Raw genomic sequence first — 21,347 nt, forward strand, 5'->3', positions numbered from 1 at the left:
TCAGCCTGTGGCCCAGGCACAAGCCATGCCCAGAAGCCTGCATAAGTGCTGCCCCCAGAGCCCCAGGCGGGTTTGGCTTCACATGGCAGCCTTGGAGAAGTGTACAGAAGTGACAGCTGTATGCCCAGGATGCCTGACATCGCCGGCTTTGTCTGGTCTCTCCCCTGGGGAACACCAGTCCACCGATGCCCTGTCTCCACCAATCCAGACCTGTCCAACAGCCACCTCCTTCAGAAGGCTGATGCAGTTCCCCAGCAGAAGGTAACCTTGCCTTTTTGTCAGCTTCTCAGTAGCCCACCCAGGTTGCCTCACATCTTAGGTATTTCCACCTGAATCTAACTCCACCACTGGACACGGGCTGCTGGAGGGCATAAGTGCATCAGCTTTTATGCTATGAATTGTGTGCCCAGTATGGACCAGGCACACAGTAAGCCCCCGCTGGGTGTTTATTGAGTGGGTAGAGAGATGCTACATCTTCTTCAGCCACCCAAATGTACAAAAACCTATTTACATGGGACCTGCCACTGAGATGGGGACTGGGGCCTGTGGGAGGCTGGTGAAGTGAGTGGTCCCCATGGTGGGTGAGGTCAAGCTGGGTGCTGGTAGCTGATTGTGGAGGGCCAGCATTTAGCCCACCTTGCACTGGTGGGATTTCCAGGGACCGAGCTCATTTGGACAGCCCATGGGTGGTACAAGACCCCTCAGCCAGCAGCTCACACTTGGGTAAGAAAATAATTGTTTCATGGTGATGTCCATAATGGAAAATAAGCTTAGATCCTCAGCTCATGAGATTGAATTATTATTAATCATTGTATGATTTTTTTCAAAATATAGCACTAGTGTTTAGGCTTTGGTTTGACAATTTTAAAGAAAGCTTTTAGGGGTGATCTGATCCCAGGGTAAAACTTGGTATTTGTTCCTCGTCCAGGTCGTTTGGGCTCAAGGAATGGCTCTCTTATCTGTTAGTCACAAAGCCAAATGACAGGGAGGTGTCCTGGGCTCTCCTCTGAATCTGCCCAGTCACTAGGTGCTGTCACCCTCCTCTGCTCTCCATTTCTTCCCAGCCCCACTGCCTCTGCTTTAACCAAGATCTGCCATTTCTCGCTGGGCTCCTGCCCCTAGTCTTCCCCTGTAGGCCATTCCCCCTAGAGAAGTGTTAATTTTCTTCCTAAAGCACAGATGTGTTGCTCTGATTACTTAAAGCTGTGTAATAACAAACCACCCCCAACCTAGTGGCTCAAGACAACAAGAATATTTACTTTGTTCAGGATCCTGTAGTTTGGGCAGGTCCTGGCAGGGAAAGTGTGTCTTTGATCACTTGGCATCAGCTGGTAGCTTGAAGGCTGAGGCCTGGAGTCATCTGTGGGCTCCCTCACCCACAGGCCTGTTGACTGGGGCCTCCTTCTTGCATGTGCGTGTCTGTGGTCTCCCTCATTTAGGCTGTGTTGGGCCTCCTCATAGCAGGGCGAAGGGGCAGCTTCTGAATATGAGGAGCGAGAACTCTCCAGACAAAAACCGTGCTGCCTTTTCTGTCTAGCCTTGGGAGTCACACACAGTGCTGTTTCTGCCACAGCCACAGGCCTGCCCAGATTTACCCCTGAATAGTATCAGTGGCATTGTGGAGTGGGGAATAGATTGTGAGCCACGATAGAAATTATAAACTGTCACACCTATTCCCACCACGCCTCTGCTCAGACCCTTCTGAAGCTCCTACCACCCTTGGGAGAGAATCCATGCTCCTTGATGTGGCAACATGGCCCTCCGGCCTCGCCTCTCTCCACCTGCACATTCCTTCCCTCTGCATCTGGCCCCAGAGATGGATTTTGGTTTAAATTAACTCTCTGGCCACATGGAACTTCCTTGAACAGTGTTTGTCACTTAGTCCTCTCCTCACACACCTGGTTTAGCCTCATTTTTCCTGAGACAAAGCTCAGATGTAGAGGCTTCCAAGTGTGTCCTCCAAGTTCCTGGACATGCTGTGACCCCCCCACCCCCAGGAACCTGGCTCGTGGCATCCTATCCATGCTCACATGCTTTTTCTCTCGCTGCCTCTGTGCATTTGCTCACACCGTTTTCTCCTCCTGGAATACCTGTTCTCGCCCTACCTTCCTACAGCTTGGCGGCTACCCTGCTTCCTCCCGAAAGCCTTCCTGACTGCCCAGCAACCTGGGCCCCTGCTATTTGTGATCCGATTTGCTGCTGGTTGGATCTTTCTATAAACTTTCTATAAGCAGAGCGTCATGCATGAGATGTGGACGTTGGCTTCAGCTCTGGGTTCGTACACCAGCTCCCCAGCTTAACAGCTCTATGACATTGGAGATGATAACTCACTCCTTGGATCATGATGGGATCAAATGAGGGACCCTAAGCAAAGCACTGAATTTCTTGTCTGGCACTAAGTAGAAGCCCAGTAAGAGTTAGTTTCCATTCATTCTTTCTAGAGGTTCCTGGTAAATACTCAGTAATGAATTTCTCACTCTCCTTTGGTTGAAAGGAAAAATGTGTGTCTCTGCTTAATCATGTGGGACTAAACTACCAGAAGATTACAAGAATATTGCTGAGCCATGAGCTGAGATTAAAAAAAAAACAAACCCAAAACTCAATAATGATTTGGCTGCTTCTTTTTAATAAAATCCTGCCATTGGGGCTGAATCTTTGCCTTCAGAAAAAGCTCTGCTTTGCTGTACTCGTGTCTCAGACTGTTGTTAGACAGGATGTGGGACAGTGTGACCTTGAGAACAGAGCTGTGCGGGAAGGACAGCTCTCTCAGAGGCTGCAGGAGCTGATGGAAGGGCAGGAGGGACTACAGGGGGTGTCCCCTGCCCCTCCCACACACCCACTCCTGTTCCAGCTGGTTGAATGTCACTGCCCCTCTTGAGCCTCTCCTTGGCTCCAGCCCAGTGGTAGTGCCCAGTCAGGTGATGGCTCTAGCTGTCTTGCTGCTCTTTGTGATGAGACTGAGAGAGTGGCCAGGTATATGGGTTGTGCAAGCTCACCATTTCCAGGTTCCAGCACCCAAGGCAGTTGTTGAGGGTGGGGTATGGGGCGAGGAAGGGGCAGCAGCCCTTTAGAGGTGAGAGGAGCTCGCCACAGGGTAGCTCCTCTGTCACCTCAGCTCCTCGATGTGATGCCAGGGCAGAGTCTGGGCAGTGGTGTGCAAGGGGCGTGCAAGGAGCTCTCTTTAATAAGCTCTGCCTCAGGGCCCTGGGTAGCCTCCTACAGATAGTGTGAAGTTGTGTTTCCTATAGTTCATGTCGGGCTGGGTTGCCCAGACTTTCCTTCTGAGAGCGTGTTAGTCCCCTGAAGACTGGTGAGTTCCCCCCTGGAACTTCAGGGCCAAGAGGCAAGGTGGATGCCCTGCAGTCAGACTCGCTCAAGTTGGGAGCTGGGACAGTGCACACCAACCATGTCACCTGCAATGAAGAGTGCAGATGTATGCCACAGGGAAGGGCGAGCCATCGAAGGGGTCTAAGCAGGGAGGCCAAGCTGACGAGTTCAGACAGGGTGGGAGTCATGTTATCCTAACAGCATGGAAAGAGGATACATGGTCTTGGGAAGCTCTGAGGCAGGGAAGAGGAGGGCTTCTGCTCTCAGAAAGGAGAAAAAACGGGCCTAGAGGAATAATCATAGTCATTCCCTTTTGCAACAAATCAATAATGAGTCAGTCATGCAATCCAGGATGCAGTTTGGGTGCTGGGCCCCAGGTGTTCAGACCTGCCCACCCTCACTTTCTGAGCCCTCCTAGCGCCCCACAGGATGCCTCAGTTCCCACTTTCTGACCTTCCAAGCTGGGTTAAGCACCACCTGAGTGGGGAGAGACCTCTTACAGCCAGTCCCAAGGAAAAAATGCCTTGGTTTGGCAGGGGCTATTCCTGGGAACTCCATGACATCTACAGTGGTGGCAGTAATGACCTGGCACAATCCTGAAACCCAGTGGATGCCAAGAAGAGTCAGGAATAGGAGCTCAGTTCCTGGTCAGGCTGCCCGATTCTGGCCCCAAGCAGCTCTGGCCCTGGGCAAGTAGCTGTCAGCCTATTTCTTCTTGTATAAAATGGGGATGACATGAATACCTGCTTCAGAGCTGAGGACTAAACAGGGTGGTGCTGAGGGCTTATACAGTGTTGCTGCAAGCATAGAATCCTTCAGGCTTCAGGCAGCAGGTGTCCTATCTCTTCTGTTTACTCCTGTCATGTAAATCTATGCCTGGCATAGCCTCTGGCATGTGCCTGGAACATGCTTTGTAAATACAGGGTTCACATGTTGCCTCTGATGGTTATTGTGGGAATGTTCAGAAAATATTGGCCATGGCCCAGACCTCATACCCAAAAGTTCCTCCTGCACAGTCCCAATGAGCAGCTTGTTTTATTGGAATTTTCTCCTTCCATCCAACGAGTCAGTACTAACCCACTGCCAGTGGCTGGCGTCTCGAGAAGGGGCGACTTGGCATTAGAAACCCTTGTAGGGATTTCTAAGTTCTCAGCTGCTCCATGAACCTCCTGTTCTTTTAGTGGCTTTTTGTGATTCCACTCTCTCCTCCCAGCCTCTCAGCTGCCTCAAGGAAAGAAAGAACCCACCAGGGGAAAACCCGTGTCTTCCCGCCTTCTCCCTACCCTGCTCCCTGATGCTTGCCGCTTTTCCCCTAGGTGTACGATGTGCAGTGTCACTACGTAAGGAAGTTACCAGTGGGCCCTGCCATACCTCTCTTCCTAAGGAGATGGTAACTTTCCATTGTCTCTTGGAAAAGGAGGAAGCTGCACGCTCCCCAATTTCATCCCCCTCTCACTGGCTCAGGGTTGCTCCACTTTTTACTGTGGGGTCCCCTTAGCACTTTTCAGCCAGACCTTTCAGTGTGGGAAGCCCCTACTTCTCACCTTCACTTGAAATTTAAGAGCAGATTTAAAGCCATTAGAAAGTTCTGTACAGGTTAAATGCCTATCAGGAGCTCAAAGGGCATTTTCCAGGTAAAACTAGAAGGGAGTCTGGGTGCATTAACTGCTCGCCTCAGAGATCGTAAAATTTGGCTGTTCCGACACCAGCTGGTGCACTGCAGTATCCTGGCACTACCCACCCAGAGTCGGTGTCAGACTCCCTAGGTTTAAGGGCACAGTCCCTAAAAAGGCTGCCCCCCACTTCAGATGCCAGCTGCAAATGGGGTTCCCAAGGACATACTTCTGACCAACTGGCTATAAATCTGGGGGTTCCTATGACCCTCCTCAGGTTCTAACCCATAGAACTTGGGAAAGCACTATACTTAAGATGACAATTTTATTATAAAGGATATAAATTGGGAATAACCAAATGCAGAGATGTGATAGGCAAGGTCAGTACAATAGTGGTGGTGTTTTTTTTTTTTTGTTCCGTTTTTTTTTGTTTGTTTGTTTATCTCAGTTACCTACTACTTCCTTACACTTTTAAGCATTTCCTGTGTGCCTGGCACTTTTGCTTAATTTCTACTAATGCCATTTGAAATCTTTGATGTTATTATACTCATTTTTAAATGAGGCATTGAGGTCCAGAGGGGCATTGACCACCTCAAAATAATGCAGCTGAACAGTACCCCAGCTAGGATTTGAATCTAGGTAACCAATTCCAGGTCAACGATGGCGCCATCTAAGTTTGCTCCAAACACGGTCCATCAGATGTTCCTTCTGGCTAGAAGACTATCATCTTTTCCTTATAAATGTCGGCTGTCAGGAGATGGTTGCACTTGTCTGTTACATGGTACACTATTGAGGCTTCAGAACTAGAAAAGGACCTTTTCCCAGAGGAGCCCCGTTGGGTTGCCCTGCTTCATCTAGGCAGTGATCAGCCACCCCGCCAGGCTCAGCCTCTGGATATACTATCTGAGAATCGGGGAGGCCGAATGGAGAACTCTCACATGCTGTCTCTTTTGCTTTCCCTACCAGGGTTATCAATTCTGGCAGCCAGGAGCAGAAGGACTCTGAGCCAAGCTGGGCCCATCCCTTCTGAGACTCCTAGGGCCATAGCAGAGACTTGGCGGGACAGCGTAGAGAACCATTCCATGCTGAGCCTGACCTGACAGATGTTCCTTGATCTCCCTTCCTTCCCTCCTAGATGATAGAAATGCTGCAGTAGGCATTTCTGCCAGTGCCAGGCCCCAGGGGACCTGCGCAGGGCGAGGTCAGAAGCCAAACCCTGCAGTTTGGGAAATTTGCAGCACTTGTGAGATTCCCAAGAGATTTCCTGGTCCTCTTGGCCATAGCGGGGGTTTCTCAGTTGGGGGTGTTACTGCTACTTAGAGGGTATTTGCTGATTTGGCTGGGGGCGGGAGCAGTCCAGGGTTGTCACAATGACAGGATCTTGCTGGCATTTACCCAGCGAGGTCAGGGGACACTAAATGTCTTGTGAGGAGCACACACTACAAAAAATAGCCCTGCCCATGAGAGATACTGGGGAATGACCCATTTACTTCCCCTGCCCCCTGGTTCCTTGGAAAGCCACCTCTTCTCCAGTTCCCAGGCTGAGTGAATGGGAACTAAAGAGCATGCCTCCACCCCAGCTTGTGACCAATGGCAGGGCAGTATTTCCAGGTGAACGTGGGCTGGTATGAGAGGAGCATCTATCTTGCACCCACTTGATCTGGTTCTTCATATACGTCTCTTGCTTCAGCTGGGCTCTTGTGGATCAACGATTTGGGTGGTGACCATTCACAGAACAGCAGAGGCCCCCTCCTTGGTGCCTGGCAAGAATGCCTCTGCGGCCCACCCAGTGTCGACGCAACCACCTTGCTCCGAGACCCTCTCCCGGGGTCTGCTTCCCATTTCTGTTTCCACATCTCATCTTTTCCTCTGGGCTTTTTCTGTTTCGTTACCTGTTTTCTTTACATGAAATGTGTTTAAAGGAGCCTAGCTCGGATGCCGTGGCTGAACCCCTCTCTTCTTATTGTTTTACAGTTGGCAAGACGTCTCTGATCACACGGTTCATGTACGACAGCTTCGACAACACATACCAGGTGAGGTCGTGGGTGCCCTTGCCCTCCCGTGTGTCTGCAGCCATGACAGTTGCTTGGAGCCCACCCTGGCCTCTCTCTAGGGCTTGCTAATGCTGAGATGAGAACGGGACTTCTCTGAGGCCCAGGTTGTTTTTTTTGGCCTTGAAGGAGCTTCCCATCTCTGCACTGTCCCCAGCCCAGGAAAATCCCTGAGTCCTCTGAAGGTCCAAACCTCCATGAAGGAAACAGTTCCTGGTAGAGGACGACACATGTCAGTCTGTGCCCTCTTGCTCCTCATGGGCAAGTGTAAACCATGATAGTGTTTGGTTATTTGGGGGGTTGTCACGTGGAAGAGCATGGACCAGACGCAAAATGAGAGAGATAAAAGAGCAGTAGGAGAACTTGCTCCTGGAACATGGTTATATTTGTTGGACCTTCATGCCTGTGTGTGCACACGCTTAGACAGACTCATACACACACACATGATTGCTGAGGTACTTCCTTCCTTGGAGGGGCTGGTGCGATGGGCTTGCACTGCTCTCTCTACACAGGCAGGAGGCTAGACAGAGTGACCTCTGTGGCTCCTGGCCCTCAAGGCCCAGACGTGGCTCCAGATGGCTCAAAGGCTGAGCTCTGGGAGGTCAGTAACATTTCTCTTTCCTGGCACCACTGATGAGCCAGGAGGGTTATGCAAATGAAGTAAATTTTCTCTGCAAACTATAGTTTTTTGCAAAAAGCAACAAAATTAAACAATTCAAACAATTTTAAAGAAAAAAAAAAAATTGTTTTCTTCCTTAAGACAGAGACAAATAATAATGTATTTTCTAAGCCAGTAGATTCTGTGATTTACTAGCTCCAAGGAATATTAGTAGGTGTTATATGAGGAAAAAAAGACGGGGAGGAAGGGTTAGTACTTGTATAGATTTAGGGGGACACTGATAAGCAAAAGTAAATCAACTCTTTTATGACTGCAGGATTTTCAGGGCCTTTACTGCACCAATGTATGGTTTCGTGCTGAGAGGATGTAGTGTGGACGATTTCCCAGATGTATTTGATCATGGAATCTTTTTGTCACCAATTCCTCAGAGGACAAATATTTATAGAACACACTGGCGATGGCCGTGCTAAGAAGTCACTCCTCCTTTCTGGACTGACAGAGGATGAGGGGCACAGCTCACTGCTGGTGACCATTCTTTGTCTGCTTTTCAGTCTGTCTTTCTCCCTCTGGACCAATCATTGTGTTCGCCTCAAATACAGCCCCTCTCTCTGCCTCTCTCAAATTCCCTGCTTTCTCTCTGCTGTCATCTGAAATGACAGAAAACTAATGGAGTTGGTAAGAATTGACAGAAGGGTCAGAACATGAGGCTCAGGAGATGGGCCCCAAGTGATGTGCACAGCCCTGCACACCGGCTTTGATTGGTGATCTCAGCCACGCTTTGTTGCGTCCTCTCCAGGCTGGGGCTTCGCGCCACTGTGAGCCTGCCAGAGGGGAGTCCTACCACATCTGTCTGCATTCGAGAGTCCAACTCTAACAGACTTCAGTTCTGAAGTCTGACCTGGTGTTCATTTGTGTGTAATCTCACAGACATTATTTCAGTTATTTGATGTTTTTGAATATCAGGACAATTATAATGACTCTTGTTGGTGTCCCATGGAGCACAGTGAGACTCTTGGCTGATTGGTGTTCTTGGCAGTGATGGATGGCAAAAATGACCTTAGAGCCTCTGCAGGGGTTCTTATTGACATGGATCAGCTCCTCCCCGTCTTGTCTGAATCTCACAAAACCTCAGCCCACCTCCATTTCCAGTGTCATCTCCCATTGCCCACTGCTCGTCCCACGTCCCATGGTTCGGTGGGCCTCCCTGCTTGCTTCTCCCCACGCAGTGACACTATCATGGCTCTACGCCTTGGCTCATGGTGTTGCATCTGCTGGAATTCCCTTCCTTCTCCTCTTCTGTGTTGTGAAAAATTCATCTGACTCATCAAGGCTCAGAGTCCATGTTCGCTCTGTGGGTGGGGCCATCCCCATACTCCCCCTCTCCATGGTCCCCTCTACCCTCGCACATTGTCCTAGGGGCTCATTTGCTTCCAGACTCTATAGGAACTCCTATGTGCTCTGGTTCCTGGCTGGGCTCTGGGCCTGGCTGAAGCCAGGACCCCGTAGGGGCCCAGTACAGAGCCTGGCCGTAGCTGGTGTCAAGTGCAGGTTGGTACCAAGTATCTTGGAGAGGCACTGTCTTACTTGGGCTTAGACCCCACCAGACTGAGAGGCCATAGAGGCCCAACGTCAATGTCATGGTAAGAAGCAGAGAAGGCCCGGGGGAAACAAGTACCCTCCCTACTGCTGGCTTTTCTGACCTTTTTTTTTTTTTTCAGCGGGTAGAATTTCTTCCCTAATACCCTTTAAAATGGTAATTAGGCTGGGAGATTGGGGCTCCAATTCTTCGTATGCACAGGCTCCTTTTAATGAATTCTCTAGAGACTGTAGAGGGGGAAATGTTATTTTGTTTATTTTCTTAACATGGGGGCAGAGACGTTTGTAAGTAGACAAGATCCCCAGGGGCTCTGGGTTATGTTTCTAGTTGTCTCCCAGCACGGTGACTACTCCCCACCACCCCCACAAACATCCTGTCCATCAGCCAGTACAGCCCAGCGCCTCTACCCCACCCCCCACCAAGCCTTGATTAGCTGTGTTTCCCGGACATTTCCCAGGACAGAATCACCCCTCCCCCTTCTCATCCTTTCTGTGTGCCTCTGGTTCTGCCTCTGGCTCGGCTCCCCCATTCACTCTTTCTGAAAACAGATATCAAGCACTTACTCTATCTGAAGAGATAGTAGGAGAAAATGACCTGGTCACAGAATCTGGCCCTACCCTGAGCCTTGCATGGAGGGTGGAAGGGTTTCAACCTCATCCTGGTGGCAGTCAGCCGAGTCCTCCTCAGCCTGAACATACCTGAGGCCCCAAGGGGCAGGTATGAGGACCCTAGGGAACCTGAGCATGCAGAGCCTGGCCCCCTGTTAGACCTCTTTGGGGGATCCTGTTCACCTGGCGGACCCCGGGGAGATGCCACCTTGTCAGCCTGCAGGCCTCAGGAGAGTGGGTCTTCTGCCGCCTTCTGCCTGGCACCCCTCTCTACACACTCGTACCTTGCTCTCCTCTTGACACATGCATTCCCCAGCCTCTCACTACCCTGCCCATCACCCCGTCTAAATCCACTCACTCGAAGAAGCGAGGAATCAAGACATACAAACAGCCTGGTGAGATTCACATCTGCAAAAATTCTGTTGTGTAAAACTCCAACTAAGAAATTACTTTCAAAATGCACAGGAGAAGAAACCTTCTGGTACCTGCACTGTGCTGAGACTTGACCCTCTGTGTGGGGCCAGCCCCTCTCCCCTTCCCGTAGGTCAGTGAAGCACACCTGCAGGCCTGGTCCTTGGCCTACCTGTTTGAAACCTGCACTAGAGCCGTAATGGGAGGTCTCAGGCCTCCGCAGGTGACTGCTGGCGGTGGGAGGGGAGGATCTGGAAGCAGTACTCTTCTGGGGTTTCTCATGGGCCCTCATGGGTCTTCTGTCTTGGCTGCACAGGCTGGCTCAGGCATTAGCATTTTTAAAATCTCACAGGTGATTAAGATGAATTTATGGCCAAGGCTGGCACCACTGGCCCATCCCTGGACCTCCTACCACAGCATGAGGGGGGAAACCAGCCTGATGGGCTGCCCTCAGGAGAGGGTTTCTGCCTGCTGGAGCTTACTCTGCCTGCTGAAGCTTACTCTGCCTGCTGAAGCTTACTCTGCCTGCTGAAGCTTACCCTGCTGCTCCCTGGGGTGCAGGAGCGTTTCTGGAGCACTCCCGGGGCCCACAGAGCCTTTGGGAAGGAAACAGAATGGCTGTGTCCACCTCGCCCTACCAGGCCAAGAGTGTGCCTGAGGAGCTCTCAGCTCTCAGCAATCCGCCTGCCCTGCCCCAAGGCTTCTTCTCTCATCTCCTAGATCTATATTATTTTCCTGGGGCTGCCGTAACAAATTACCACAAACCGAGTGGCTTAAAACAACAGAAATTATTCTCTCACAATTCTGGAGACTAGAAGACTGGAACAAGATGTGGCAGAGCCGCAGTCCCTCCCGAGGCTCTAGGAAAGCATTCTTCCTGGCCATTTCCAGCGTCCGCTGGCTCCAGGTGTTCCTGGGTGTCGGGCTGCGCAGCTCTATGTCTTCCTCTGTCTTCACGCGGTCTTCTCTCTGTGTCTCTGTGTGTCCTCTACTTACAAGGACACTGGTCAGTGGATTTACGGGCCCACTTAAATCCAGGATGATGTTTCATCTTAAGATCCCCGATTAATTACATCCACAAAGACCCTTTTTCCAAGTCTGATTGCATTTTGAGGTTCCAAGTAGACAGAATTTTGGAGAACATACTTTAACCCCCTATAGGGTCCTAATACCTCCCAGTCTGATCCCATCGGGGACCAGACTCTCTGGCCAGGGCCTCAGCATGGTCTGCCTACCCCTCGCCTCCCAGCATGGACCCCTCCAGGCTCCCAGGCCTTTCTGGTCCTTCCGGTGCTACTGGCCCAGCTTCTGGCCTGGGAAACTATTTCTCCAGGAGCATATCTTGGCAGCACTTTTCCTCCTCACAAGGCTTTTCAAAATGATTATATGTTTCTTTGTGTAATATTGTAAGTTAATAAAGTAAGTAGGTTTACCGAGGCCTGGTTATTGACTCTGTGGGGCCACCCATCTGGCTGCTCTGCAGCCTACAGACCAATGTCTGTTTCCAACCCAACAGGGTTAGCCTTTCAGAAGAGCTGAGCTCCAGCTGGGCCACACAGCAGCAGCACATCTCAGTTGCTCAGGGATGATCATTTGTTAGGGATCGTGGAGTGTGGAGAGCTGTGCTTTGTCCCATGTGGGGTTTAATTTTCTGAACTCTCTTTCTGGAGCAGCAGTTTCTGCTAATGCTTGTCCAAGCACACTCAAGCAGGTGGTCTAGGGGTTGCCAGGCTTAGGCAGCCAAGCCCCACAACTAAAATGCCCCCACATTGCCTTTGCAGGTCGGTCTGAGGCAGGGCTCAGTAAAGAAAAAGGACCTGGGAATAGTCAAGCCATAACATCCTCCCTGGACACACACCCACACTCATGGACACTGGACCCTGGTCCCCTACCCTGCTGGGACCACAGGACAGGAAGGGCATGGGAACTTTGGAAATAAGATGCTGAAGGTAGTAAGCACCCTTTTTGTTGGTAGGTCACTGTAAGGAGATGAATGAGCTCTCACAGAGCTCATATCAGCAGAGAGACAACCAGGAGAGCAGGGTCCCTCCCATGGGTGAGGGGAGATGCCCAGTACTTCACCTTAAAGAGAAGGTACAATTAGTCAGACAGGAGGCAACAAGTCAGTGCACAGGGTGCAGGGGTTATGGAGGTGGCACAGCATGGAGCACGTGATCACCAAGAGGCAGGAGACTCAGAGGAGCCAAATTGCATGCTGCACGGGCACGAGATGAGGCAACTGGGCCCTCAGCCCTGGGGGATAGGGACACTGCATCCATCCTGAGACATGACAGTCTTTCAGCTAGGGCATGTGCGTGCAAGGCCAGATCCTGGGTGGTGTGCTGGTAAAGGCAAGGGGATGGGACCTCACACACCTGCCCCACGTGAGCACGGGCTGTGCCTGGAGTATGGTCTCGGGCCCACATGATAACAAGATCTGCCATTGTCATCCAGGTACCTTCCCGCTCATCCTCCCATTGCATGTTAGTGCTTGAAGCTCATGAAGAGTGGCAGGAGAATCATGTGCCAGTGGTGTGGCCCTTTGAGTGCGAGCAGTTTCTAACAAGGCAGAGATTAGTGACTGTTCTGGTGAGCATGGAAGGCTTTCTTGAAGAGAGGGAAGAGAACTGAGTGGGAAAGGACAGGGAGGATTTGATGCAACTGCATTGGAGGGAGGAAGGATTGATGTTGAAAGAGAAGCATTTGTGGAAGCCCAAGGTGTGATGATGCGGTGCTGCGCGCCATGCGTTATGTGGTAGGGGAGGGGCTCTGCCTATCGGGGTGGAGGGTGATGGGCCTGTGGGTGGATTACTGGGCAGGGCCGCATTTTGACTTTCATGGCCTTAGGCATTGTTTTCTTCATGGGCACTTTGCTCCTTCGTTAAAAAAAAAAATTTATAGTGTATATATGTAGTATATTTTATAGTATAGTATATTTTATTATTTTATATAGTATATATACATAAATATATATCCTATATACTATATAATATATACTAAAGTTATGTTTTACAACTGTGTTATAAAGATGAATATAATCCAGGCTGGATTCATTTTTATAAATTCATAATTACATTAATTTTTCCTTTAGATTTTAAAAGAAATTAATATTTAAAAATTTTTAAAGTATTTTCATCGGTCCCTAAAAATACCATGGGCCCCAGGCTCTGTGCCGCTCTGCCTAGTGGGCAAGTGGGCTCTGATGATGGGGACTGTGGAGGGCCCTGGAAGCTTGGAGGGGCTTGGGCTCGTGGGCAAGAAACAGCTATTGAGGGTTCCTAAGGTGGGCATTGACGGGGTCAAAGACTTCAGAGTTTGTAGGACACGGATTTGGCCAGAGCAGGGATGGCAGGTGCAGGCAGAGCAGTTACAGACCTGGACACAGCTCTGTGTGTGGAAGCACAGGGCAGGGGGAGGAAGGAGCATCACTGAGCAGTCGTTCAGGGTTGCGTGGGAATTGAGTGAGGGACCTGGGCCAAGGAGAGAGAAGCACACTACAGTGGAAGGGGTGAGCAAACAGTGTGGGTCTGTGGGGTGCAGAAGAGGGAATGGTCTGAGTGGGCCCTGGGTTTCTGTCCAGACACCCTGGAAGAATATCGGGGCCATCAACACAAAGAAAAATGAAAAGCAGGAAGTAATGGTGGATCAGCCAAGTGAAGCTGTTTGAAAATGGCTGTTGCGTGGGCGGGCCTGGGAGAGGTTGGGCAGAGTCTGGATTCCTCAAGCCCTAAGAGCTGATGAGTCTTCTGTGTCAGAATTCAGAGAGGAGGTGGAGGGCCATAAGGAGAGAATCCATGATACCAGTTATCCCATGTGGTATCCAGGTAACCACCCAGCACCTGGGGGAGATGGGACGGGATTTTCCATCCCTGGTAGAGGTAGTCAGAGTGAGGTCACATACCAAGGAGAAGGATTCAGTACGTTCCCTTATACCTCAGTTCGTTCTTTCTCCTTCAAAGTGATGCTGCATGCAGAGGAGGCCTGTGTTGACACCCTGGGTCTGTGACTTATCTGAGAGACCCTGGGCCAGCATCTCCGTTTCTTAGTATTGCATTTTTATTAACCTAGAAATTGTTTGGATGGGATTTAACTCCTATATCACTTAGACCATTTGCCTCAAACTTGAGCAGTAAGACCGTGGTTAATTTGTATCTAAATGATAGCTCATATGAGTCTTAAAGTTTAGATGATGGATATTTATAGGCCAAAAATTCTGTTGCTATAGATGTGCATATCTAGAAAAGCACTGTCTAGAAAAGCAAAACGAAACTAAAAACAACTCTACACCAAACTAAGCTGATAATGCTGAAATGAAGCTAACAAAAACTTGCTAACAAAATGTCCTTATGGGGAACTGTGGGCCTCCTTACCATCCCTGCATGTACCCTTGAGCAGTGCTTCTCAACTGCCAGGTGATGCTGGACTTTGGGCAGAACACTGAAGTCCAGTCCTCCGTTAACTCTAGCAACAGGACGATTCTATGCTATTAATACAGCAGAGTTCCATCTTTTGCAGACATTAGGTTCTGTGGTCAAAATGTGAGGTGGCAGCCTTATATAGTGAAATATCCCTTACATAGTGAAATGTGCCAGTCAGTTTGGCGGGATGACCCTGCTCTCAGAGACCCACTGGGGCACTGCCGGTCATCTGAGTGCTACCTCTGGGCATTTACTGGTCAGGGACTGAGGGCTGACTTGTCCTTGCTCTAACATCTTTTCTTGCCCTCCCTCCTCCCCTCTGCCTTTCTCTCCCCCTCTTCTGATGAGCATATACAAATTAGGAATATGGTGACCTTCTAGTACAGAAAGCTGACAAGAAAGATTTTGGTTTCCCCAGTGCAAGAAGTTGTGGTGGGACTTGAGGTGGCACAGCTGTGCAGTGATGCCATCAGGCCCCAGGCTCTTGCTGTCATTCTGTTTCACCTTCTCACTGTGTGGGTTCTTGTCTTCATGCAGCCTGGCTGTTGTTGCTGCAGACATCACCTTTGCATCCAAGGCAGAAAAAGAAAGCAAGAGCTTCCCTAGAATGCCCTCTCCCTCCAGCAGACCATAGCTTATTGGCCAGAATTGGATCACACCATCCTTAGTCTCTAGAGAGACTGGGAAAGCAGAATTTTGCTTTTACAGTCTCTAGACAAGCAAGAGAGTAAGAGGTTGCCAGTGGGTAATGGCTGAGTCCTCCAGTAGCACCTGCCACATTTCATAAGTTAAATGGACTCATGATGTAAATCTGTGCCCTAGATTTTAATCTTTCCTAATTCACTCTGTAGGTTACACTTAGGTAGCCCTTAGACAGACTTAAAAGTGCACCACCTGGAGCATCTTTCTCCCTTGTGTTCCTGGATCCATTTGTGACCCTTCAGGAGCCCTCTCAGGGAGCTTCAGGCCACACATCCATGGGCGTCTGTGTGGCTTTTCAAAGGACTGACCAATTTTGATGAAATTTAACCCTTCATTTAAAGGTGGAAGGTGCATATTGTTTGGTTGATGTTTCAGACCAGTTAGGAAATAAAAGAGCAATTGATAAATATTTAACTGGGCGTTGACGAGCACAAGCCACTGTCTACTGAGAGGAAAGTGGCCACCAGGACTGCAGATTTTGAGGCAAAGGTGTCTGAAAGAATCCAGGAACCGGCACTGTGGCCTACCGAGCACCCCCTCCCCCAGAGCACGTTGCTGCTGGCAAGGACAGACCCTTCCCAGCATGTTTTCCAGAGGCCATTGTCTCCTTCCCCCACAGCACCCACTTGCCAGTCTGAATTCTTAAGTTTTGCCAACCTCATTTACATGTTAATTTGCATGATTTTACCCTGATCTCTCATCTGACGGTTGGTGGTGCAGAACATAAACAGCAGCTTCATTGTCGAGGGCTTGTCAGTCCCAGCTGCTTTCTGCCACTTAGGGATGCTTCCCCAGCCATGGGCCAGGGCCTGGCCAAGGCTAAAAGAAGACACACATCCACTTCTTTTCATGATTTCTTTTCCCGAGAAAACAGTCTTGAGTCAATTTATGCAAATTACCATGCAGATTTCCACTGCAGACTTTATTACTGTGTCTTGTCAGAATGTGGATGCAAAATACATTTCATAATAAATGCACATAGTAAAGAAGATTTCAACAAGTGCCTCAGGGAACATCTCTTTCCTCGGGGATCTGCTGGGCCCATGGAACCCTTTGTGCAGAAGGAGGCATGTAATGTCTGCACTCTGCACTATGTCTCAGCCTCCGTTGACACTGTTTAATACCACCTGCAGAAGAAGATAAATGCGGATGTGCCTATGAAATCTGTGCTTGTTAAATTCCTCATATTTTCTATAAAATGAAGTGCCTGCCATTTTTCATAAACAGTACCGTTTGCAAGCATGATGATATTAAAGGAATAAATAAGCATTGCCAGGTTTGGGATGATCTAATCATAGCAGAGTGCAGCCCAGCGTCCTCAAAGGGGCATTGGGCAGGATAGGAGGCTCATGCAGCACAGCCAAGCGGGGATAGGGATCTAGGGATCAAGGACTGGTAGGAGAGTCCCCAGAGTCAAACGTGCTGCTCATGTCGTCTCGATATTCTCTTTACATCCCTGTGGCAGTACAAGCAAGGATAATTTATTCTATACCTCATAAAAGGAAATGGAGTATAGAGAATGAATGCTTTGACCGAGATTCCAAGGCAAGCTAGAAGAGTGATGTAGTCTCCTTTAGAACCCACCTCTTTGAGGGTCGGCCTCTCCTGAAGCTGGGAACCCTAATTTATTGGAATGTTAATAGGAATTACAAGAACTAAGGTTCTTAGACAGAGAAGCTTGAGAAACATTGGATTACATGAAATTGTTCATGTTTCTTTAGTGCAGGACTTCTCAGAGCCTTTACTCTGCCAGTGTGCTTTATGGCTCTATATTAGGGACTAGAATATGCAACCTTCCTGAGAAACATTTCATCATAGTTAATTTTTATCCTGTAGATCGCCTCGTGGGACTGTGTTGCACAAAACCAGGCTGGGAAACATTGTTAGAGGATCTCGTATGAGATGGGTCTCTATAGCTTCTCTTGGAAATCCCTCAGTCAGTTGGGCAGTCCTCATTTCGTTTATGCAGAGTATGTTCACATAGTCTAACTCATGGAATCTGCCAATCCTTGAAGGAAGCTATGATTATCCCCATTTTAGAGATGAGAAGCTGAGGCCCAGTGTCATTTTTCCAGGACACTCCCAATCTAGTATTCTTCCAAGCCCGCCACATATCGTTCAGACCCTGCAGAGGTCATTAAAACAGAGGGGGGCCCTCTGGACACATGACCTCACCCAGATCCATTTGGGTGGGGTACTATGCTAGCTACATGCCAGATCTTCTGGACAGCCATGGTCTGCCCTGGGAAGCATTGACAGGGAGCCCTAGGTTTTCTGGCAGAAATCTGTCCCCCTACCCACTCCCCAAGGGCCCATGAAGGCTCCTGGTCACCTCAGCTTCCTGGCATCGCCAGGACTATGTACATGTTATGGATGTGGGCTTTACCTTCGAAGCAGAAGTGACTCCCTCTCTGCCCGACATTCATACCCACAGAAGCATAAGATACCCATTTCTTTCCACATACACATACTTACACATGTAAATAAATACATAGTTGCATGCATGTGGATGTATCTCCACTCATTCATATGTCTATTCACATACATTCATACATACACATGTTCCCATCAATACTTGTGCTGGCCTTTGGGAAGGAGTATAAGTCATAGGAGGTCACAAGGAATCATCAGGATTTCTGGGGCCTTTTGTAAGAGGGTGTATGTAGCCTACCTGGGGAGCTAGTTCTTGTTGTCTGATGTCCCCATATTATCCTTTTGGATAATGTCTATTGATCTGTTTTCAACTTCACTTACTATTTCATCTATCATCTCTTATCTGCTGTTAAACCCATCATTAATTTAAAGTTTTCACATATTGTATTTTTTAGTTGTAAATTTGTATTTGGTTCTTTATAGTTTGGCTTTCTCTGCTGAGATTTTAAAATCTGTACCTTCATTATGAGCATATTTTTCTTTATATATTTGGGCATAATTATATTAGTTATTTAAAAACGCTTGCTGCTTTTGACATCTGAGTCATCTCAGGGCTGGTCTCCAATTCTCTTTTTTTTTCTTGAATATGGCTTTTACTTCATATGGCTCATAATGTTGAGTTATCTTCTACACATTGTGATTAAGACTATGGATTTCTGTTTGTTCCTTTGAAAGAGTATTGGTTGGACCCACATTCTCAATTCTCTTCCCTGTGGTAGGCAGCAACTTAAATTTCTGTTCAGATTTGTTTGTTTTGTTTGCAGTCTTGGTTAGGCTGCTTGGGCTCTGCTTTGGTCATCAGAGATTTGGGTAGCATTTATATGCAGAATTTGTGGAGCCCTCTCCATGGCTTTCTCATTTCCAGGATTTTCCATACATTGTGGCTTCTGTGGTAGCTTTGCAATCTGCCCTCTCATTTCTCAATAGTACTACTGTGGGTAGCCCCACCTCAGCTCCAGGAGGGGCTTGAGCGAACAGTCATTAAAACAGGAACCTCGCCCAGGGCTGTTCCTTTCTTTTAAGTGTTGACTCTCTTCCAGAGTCTGCCTGCTTCTTGGTCACTTTCCAGTGTCTTCAGGTAGTCGTTTGTTATGTTTTGTTCAGAGTTTATAATGGTAATAATCTGCAGGAGGGTTAGTTAGATAGAAACCCTGCCATTACCCAAATAGAATTCTCCCATTCCCTCCATCTGGGGTTTCGTCCCCACACCTCCCATCCTCCACTACTCCCCCATCTTCACCCGCTATGAAGTTAGGACTTGCATAGTTGCCCCACCTTTCCTCAGGAAATCGATCAGAAGCAAGGTCCCACTCCACTTAGAGCCCCTCTAACTACACTAGTTCTTTCCACCTGGCATGACCCACATTTCTGTGCGCTAATCTTTGTTCCTCCGTAAGATTGGACGTTCAAGGCTGAATCTTGATCTCTGAGTGGTGGTAACCATGTGGAAGGGCACCCTGGGGGAGGGAACAGCTCCTTAGGGGCAGGGAACAGGGCTTGTTCTGCTCCGTATCTGACATATAGTAAGCATACAGAAATAGACAAGTGAGTGAGCGTTAATTACCGTTTGCCAGATGGGACCTGCCCAGGGAAGACCATAACCTCCTTCTCCGTGTAGACCTGGCCTATCTGGGAGAAGTGGGCTCCCACTGGCATTAGTGTGGGGCCAACTGCTTGTGCCTCGTGTCTGGAAAAATAGATGATGCCGAAGAGCTAGAAATTTTCTGGTAACCAAGGCCCAGCGAAGACTGTCTTAAAAGTTCTTGTTTCCACTCTGTCCTTAGAGAGCTGACTTCATTGTTGTTGTTGTTGTTCTTGTCCTTAAAATGCAAATGAACTCTCTCTTAAGTGGACTCTACTGAGCTATTACTCTGATGACCATAAGAGTCTGACAATAGGGAGCCAGACAAGATGTGACCCTCATGCAAACTCAGTGACAGCTTCAGGCCACAATGGCTGCTTCTGAAATGAAAGGATTTCAGGAAGCAGAGGGAATACAACTGAATAGTCAGGAGCAAGGGCTTTGCAGTCAGGGAGACCTGAGTTCAAATCCCGCCTCTGCCACCACATCCTATGTCACCTTGGTCCTATATGAGCCTTGGTTTCCTCATTTGTGAGTAGCACCTTCCGCATGAGCATCTTCCTCTGTCTCTCATTCCAGGCAAGGAATCTGCCCCTCCCCTTGGATGCCCCGGCCTCCTCAGACTCATTACAGCACGAGCTCAGAGTCTAGGCAGTTGTTTGCTGACTTTACTGCACAAATGAGTTATCTGAGGGCTTCTCTGGAGTTACAATTCCTAGACCAGTTCCCCAGAGACTGTGGTTCTATCTATCTGAGTGGGACTCAGAAATCTGCATTTTAACAAGTTCCTGATATGATTCTTAAGCAAGTGGTCTACACACTACATGTCAAGAATCGCCAAATCACTGGCCAGTGGGAGAGACTGGCCAGTATGAGATCTTTGCAATTTAGGAGAGAAACTGTTAAATGAGGGGCCCTGAGGCCAACCTGAGGGCTCAGAAAATGACTTGCAGAGGAGCTGAATCTTGAACTCTAAAATAGGTATTAACCGTGTGGAAGAGCATTCCAGAGGAGGGGACCACATTGTAAGAGGCACAGAAACACAAGTGGCTTGTGTGCGTGGAATCTTGACCAGAGTGTTTTTGTTATTAAAGTATAAAATGCAAGACGGGCAAGGGGGAAAAGAAGCCATAGGAAGCGTTTGGACTGTTTCCTAGGGACAGGAAGGAGTGCTAGGGTCAGATTTATGTTTTAGAAAGATAACCCTGGTACCGTATGAAAGGTTAACTCTAAAGGGAGAGCCTGAGGGCAGAGAGAGCAGTCAGGAGGCTGTGTAGGCTGTTCAGGCAAAAGAGGCTGGAGGTCTGAACTGGGGCAGTGCTGCTGGGGATGGAGAGAAGTGGACAGGTGAAAAGTAATCAGCTAAGTGATTCATTTGATGCGAGGGAGTGGACAAGAGTGCAAGGGAAGAGGAGGGAAATGGAAGGGCTTCCAGAGGCTTGGCCCCACCTAGAAAAATGGAGGTACCATTCATCAAGATCGGAAAAATAGAAGAAGCAAGTTTGGCTTCTATGCGCTTGACCATGTTGATTAGAGATAGATAGAGATGTCTAATAAGCAGCTGGAGACCTAGATCTAGGGCTCAGGACAGGGGTAGGCCTGGGATGTAGACTGAGAAGCTATCAGCACATCTTGTTCTGAAGCTGTGAGAGTAAATGAAATCTCCTGACACAAAACAGTAGGGAACACCAACATTTGGGGGACAGAGAAAGAAAGAGGATCCTACAAGAAACCAATAAGGAACAGCAGTTAGAGAGGCGGGGAAGCCAGAAACAAGTAGTGTCATGCAAAGCAAAGGAAGGAAGAGTGTCAAGGAAGAGGAGTAGTCCACATGGTCAAGTGCATCAAGTGCAGTCTGGCCTATAGAGCGTCCATATACTTTGGAGATGAAATAGCTACTGGCAACCCTAGCAAGCAGAGTTTCCGTGGGCAGAGGGCAGAAACGAGACTGCCCTAGTCAAACAATTGGTGGGAAGGGAGGAAGTA

The 21,347-nt window shown here is 48.8% G+C and overlaps 1 protein-coding gene across 1 annotated transcript in view; it reads left to right on the forward strand.

Moving 5' to 3' along the window:
* RAB6B (RAB6B, member RAS oncogene family) overlaps window positions 1-21,347 on the forward strand; it is a 58,343-nt gene that overhangs the window by 19,465 nt on the left and 17,531 nt on the right. The window contains exon 2 of the mRNA XM_011358547.2: window positions 6,915-6,973. Coding sequence (XP_011356849.1) covers window positions 6,915-6,973 — 59 coding nt within the window. The remainder of the gene's footprint in view (window positions 1-6,914; window positions 6,974-21,347) is intronic.

Source organism: Pteropus vampyrus, unplaced genomic scaffold, assembly GCF_000151845.1.
Source record: "Pteropus vampyrus isolate Shadow unplaced genomic scaffold, Pvam_2.0 Scaffold1, whole genome shotgun sequence".
NCBI classification, from domain to species: domain Eukaryota; kingdom Metazoa; phylum Chordata; class Mammalia; order Chiroptera; family Pteropodidae; genus Pteropus; species Pteropus vampyrus.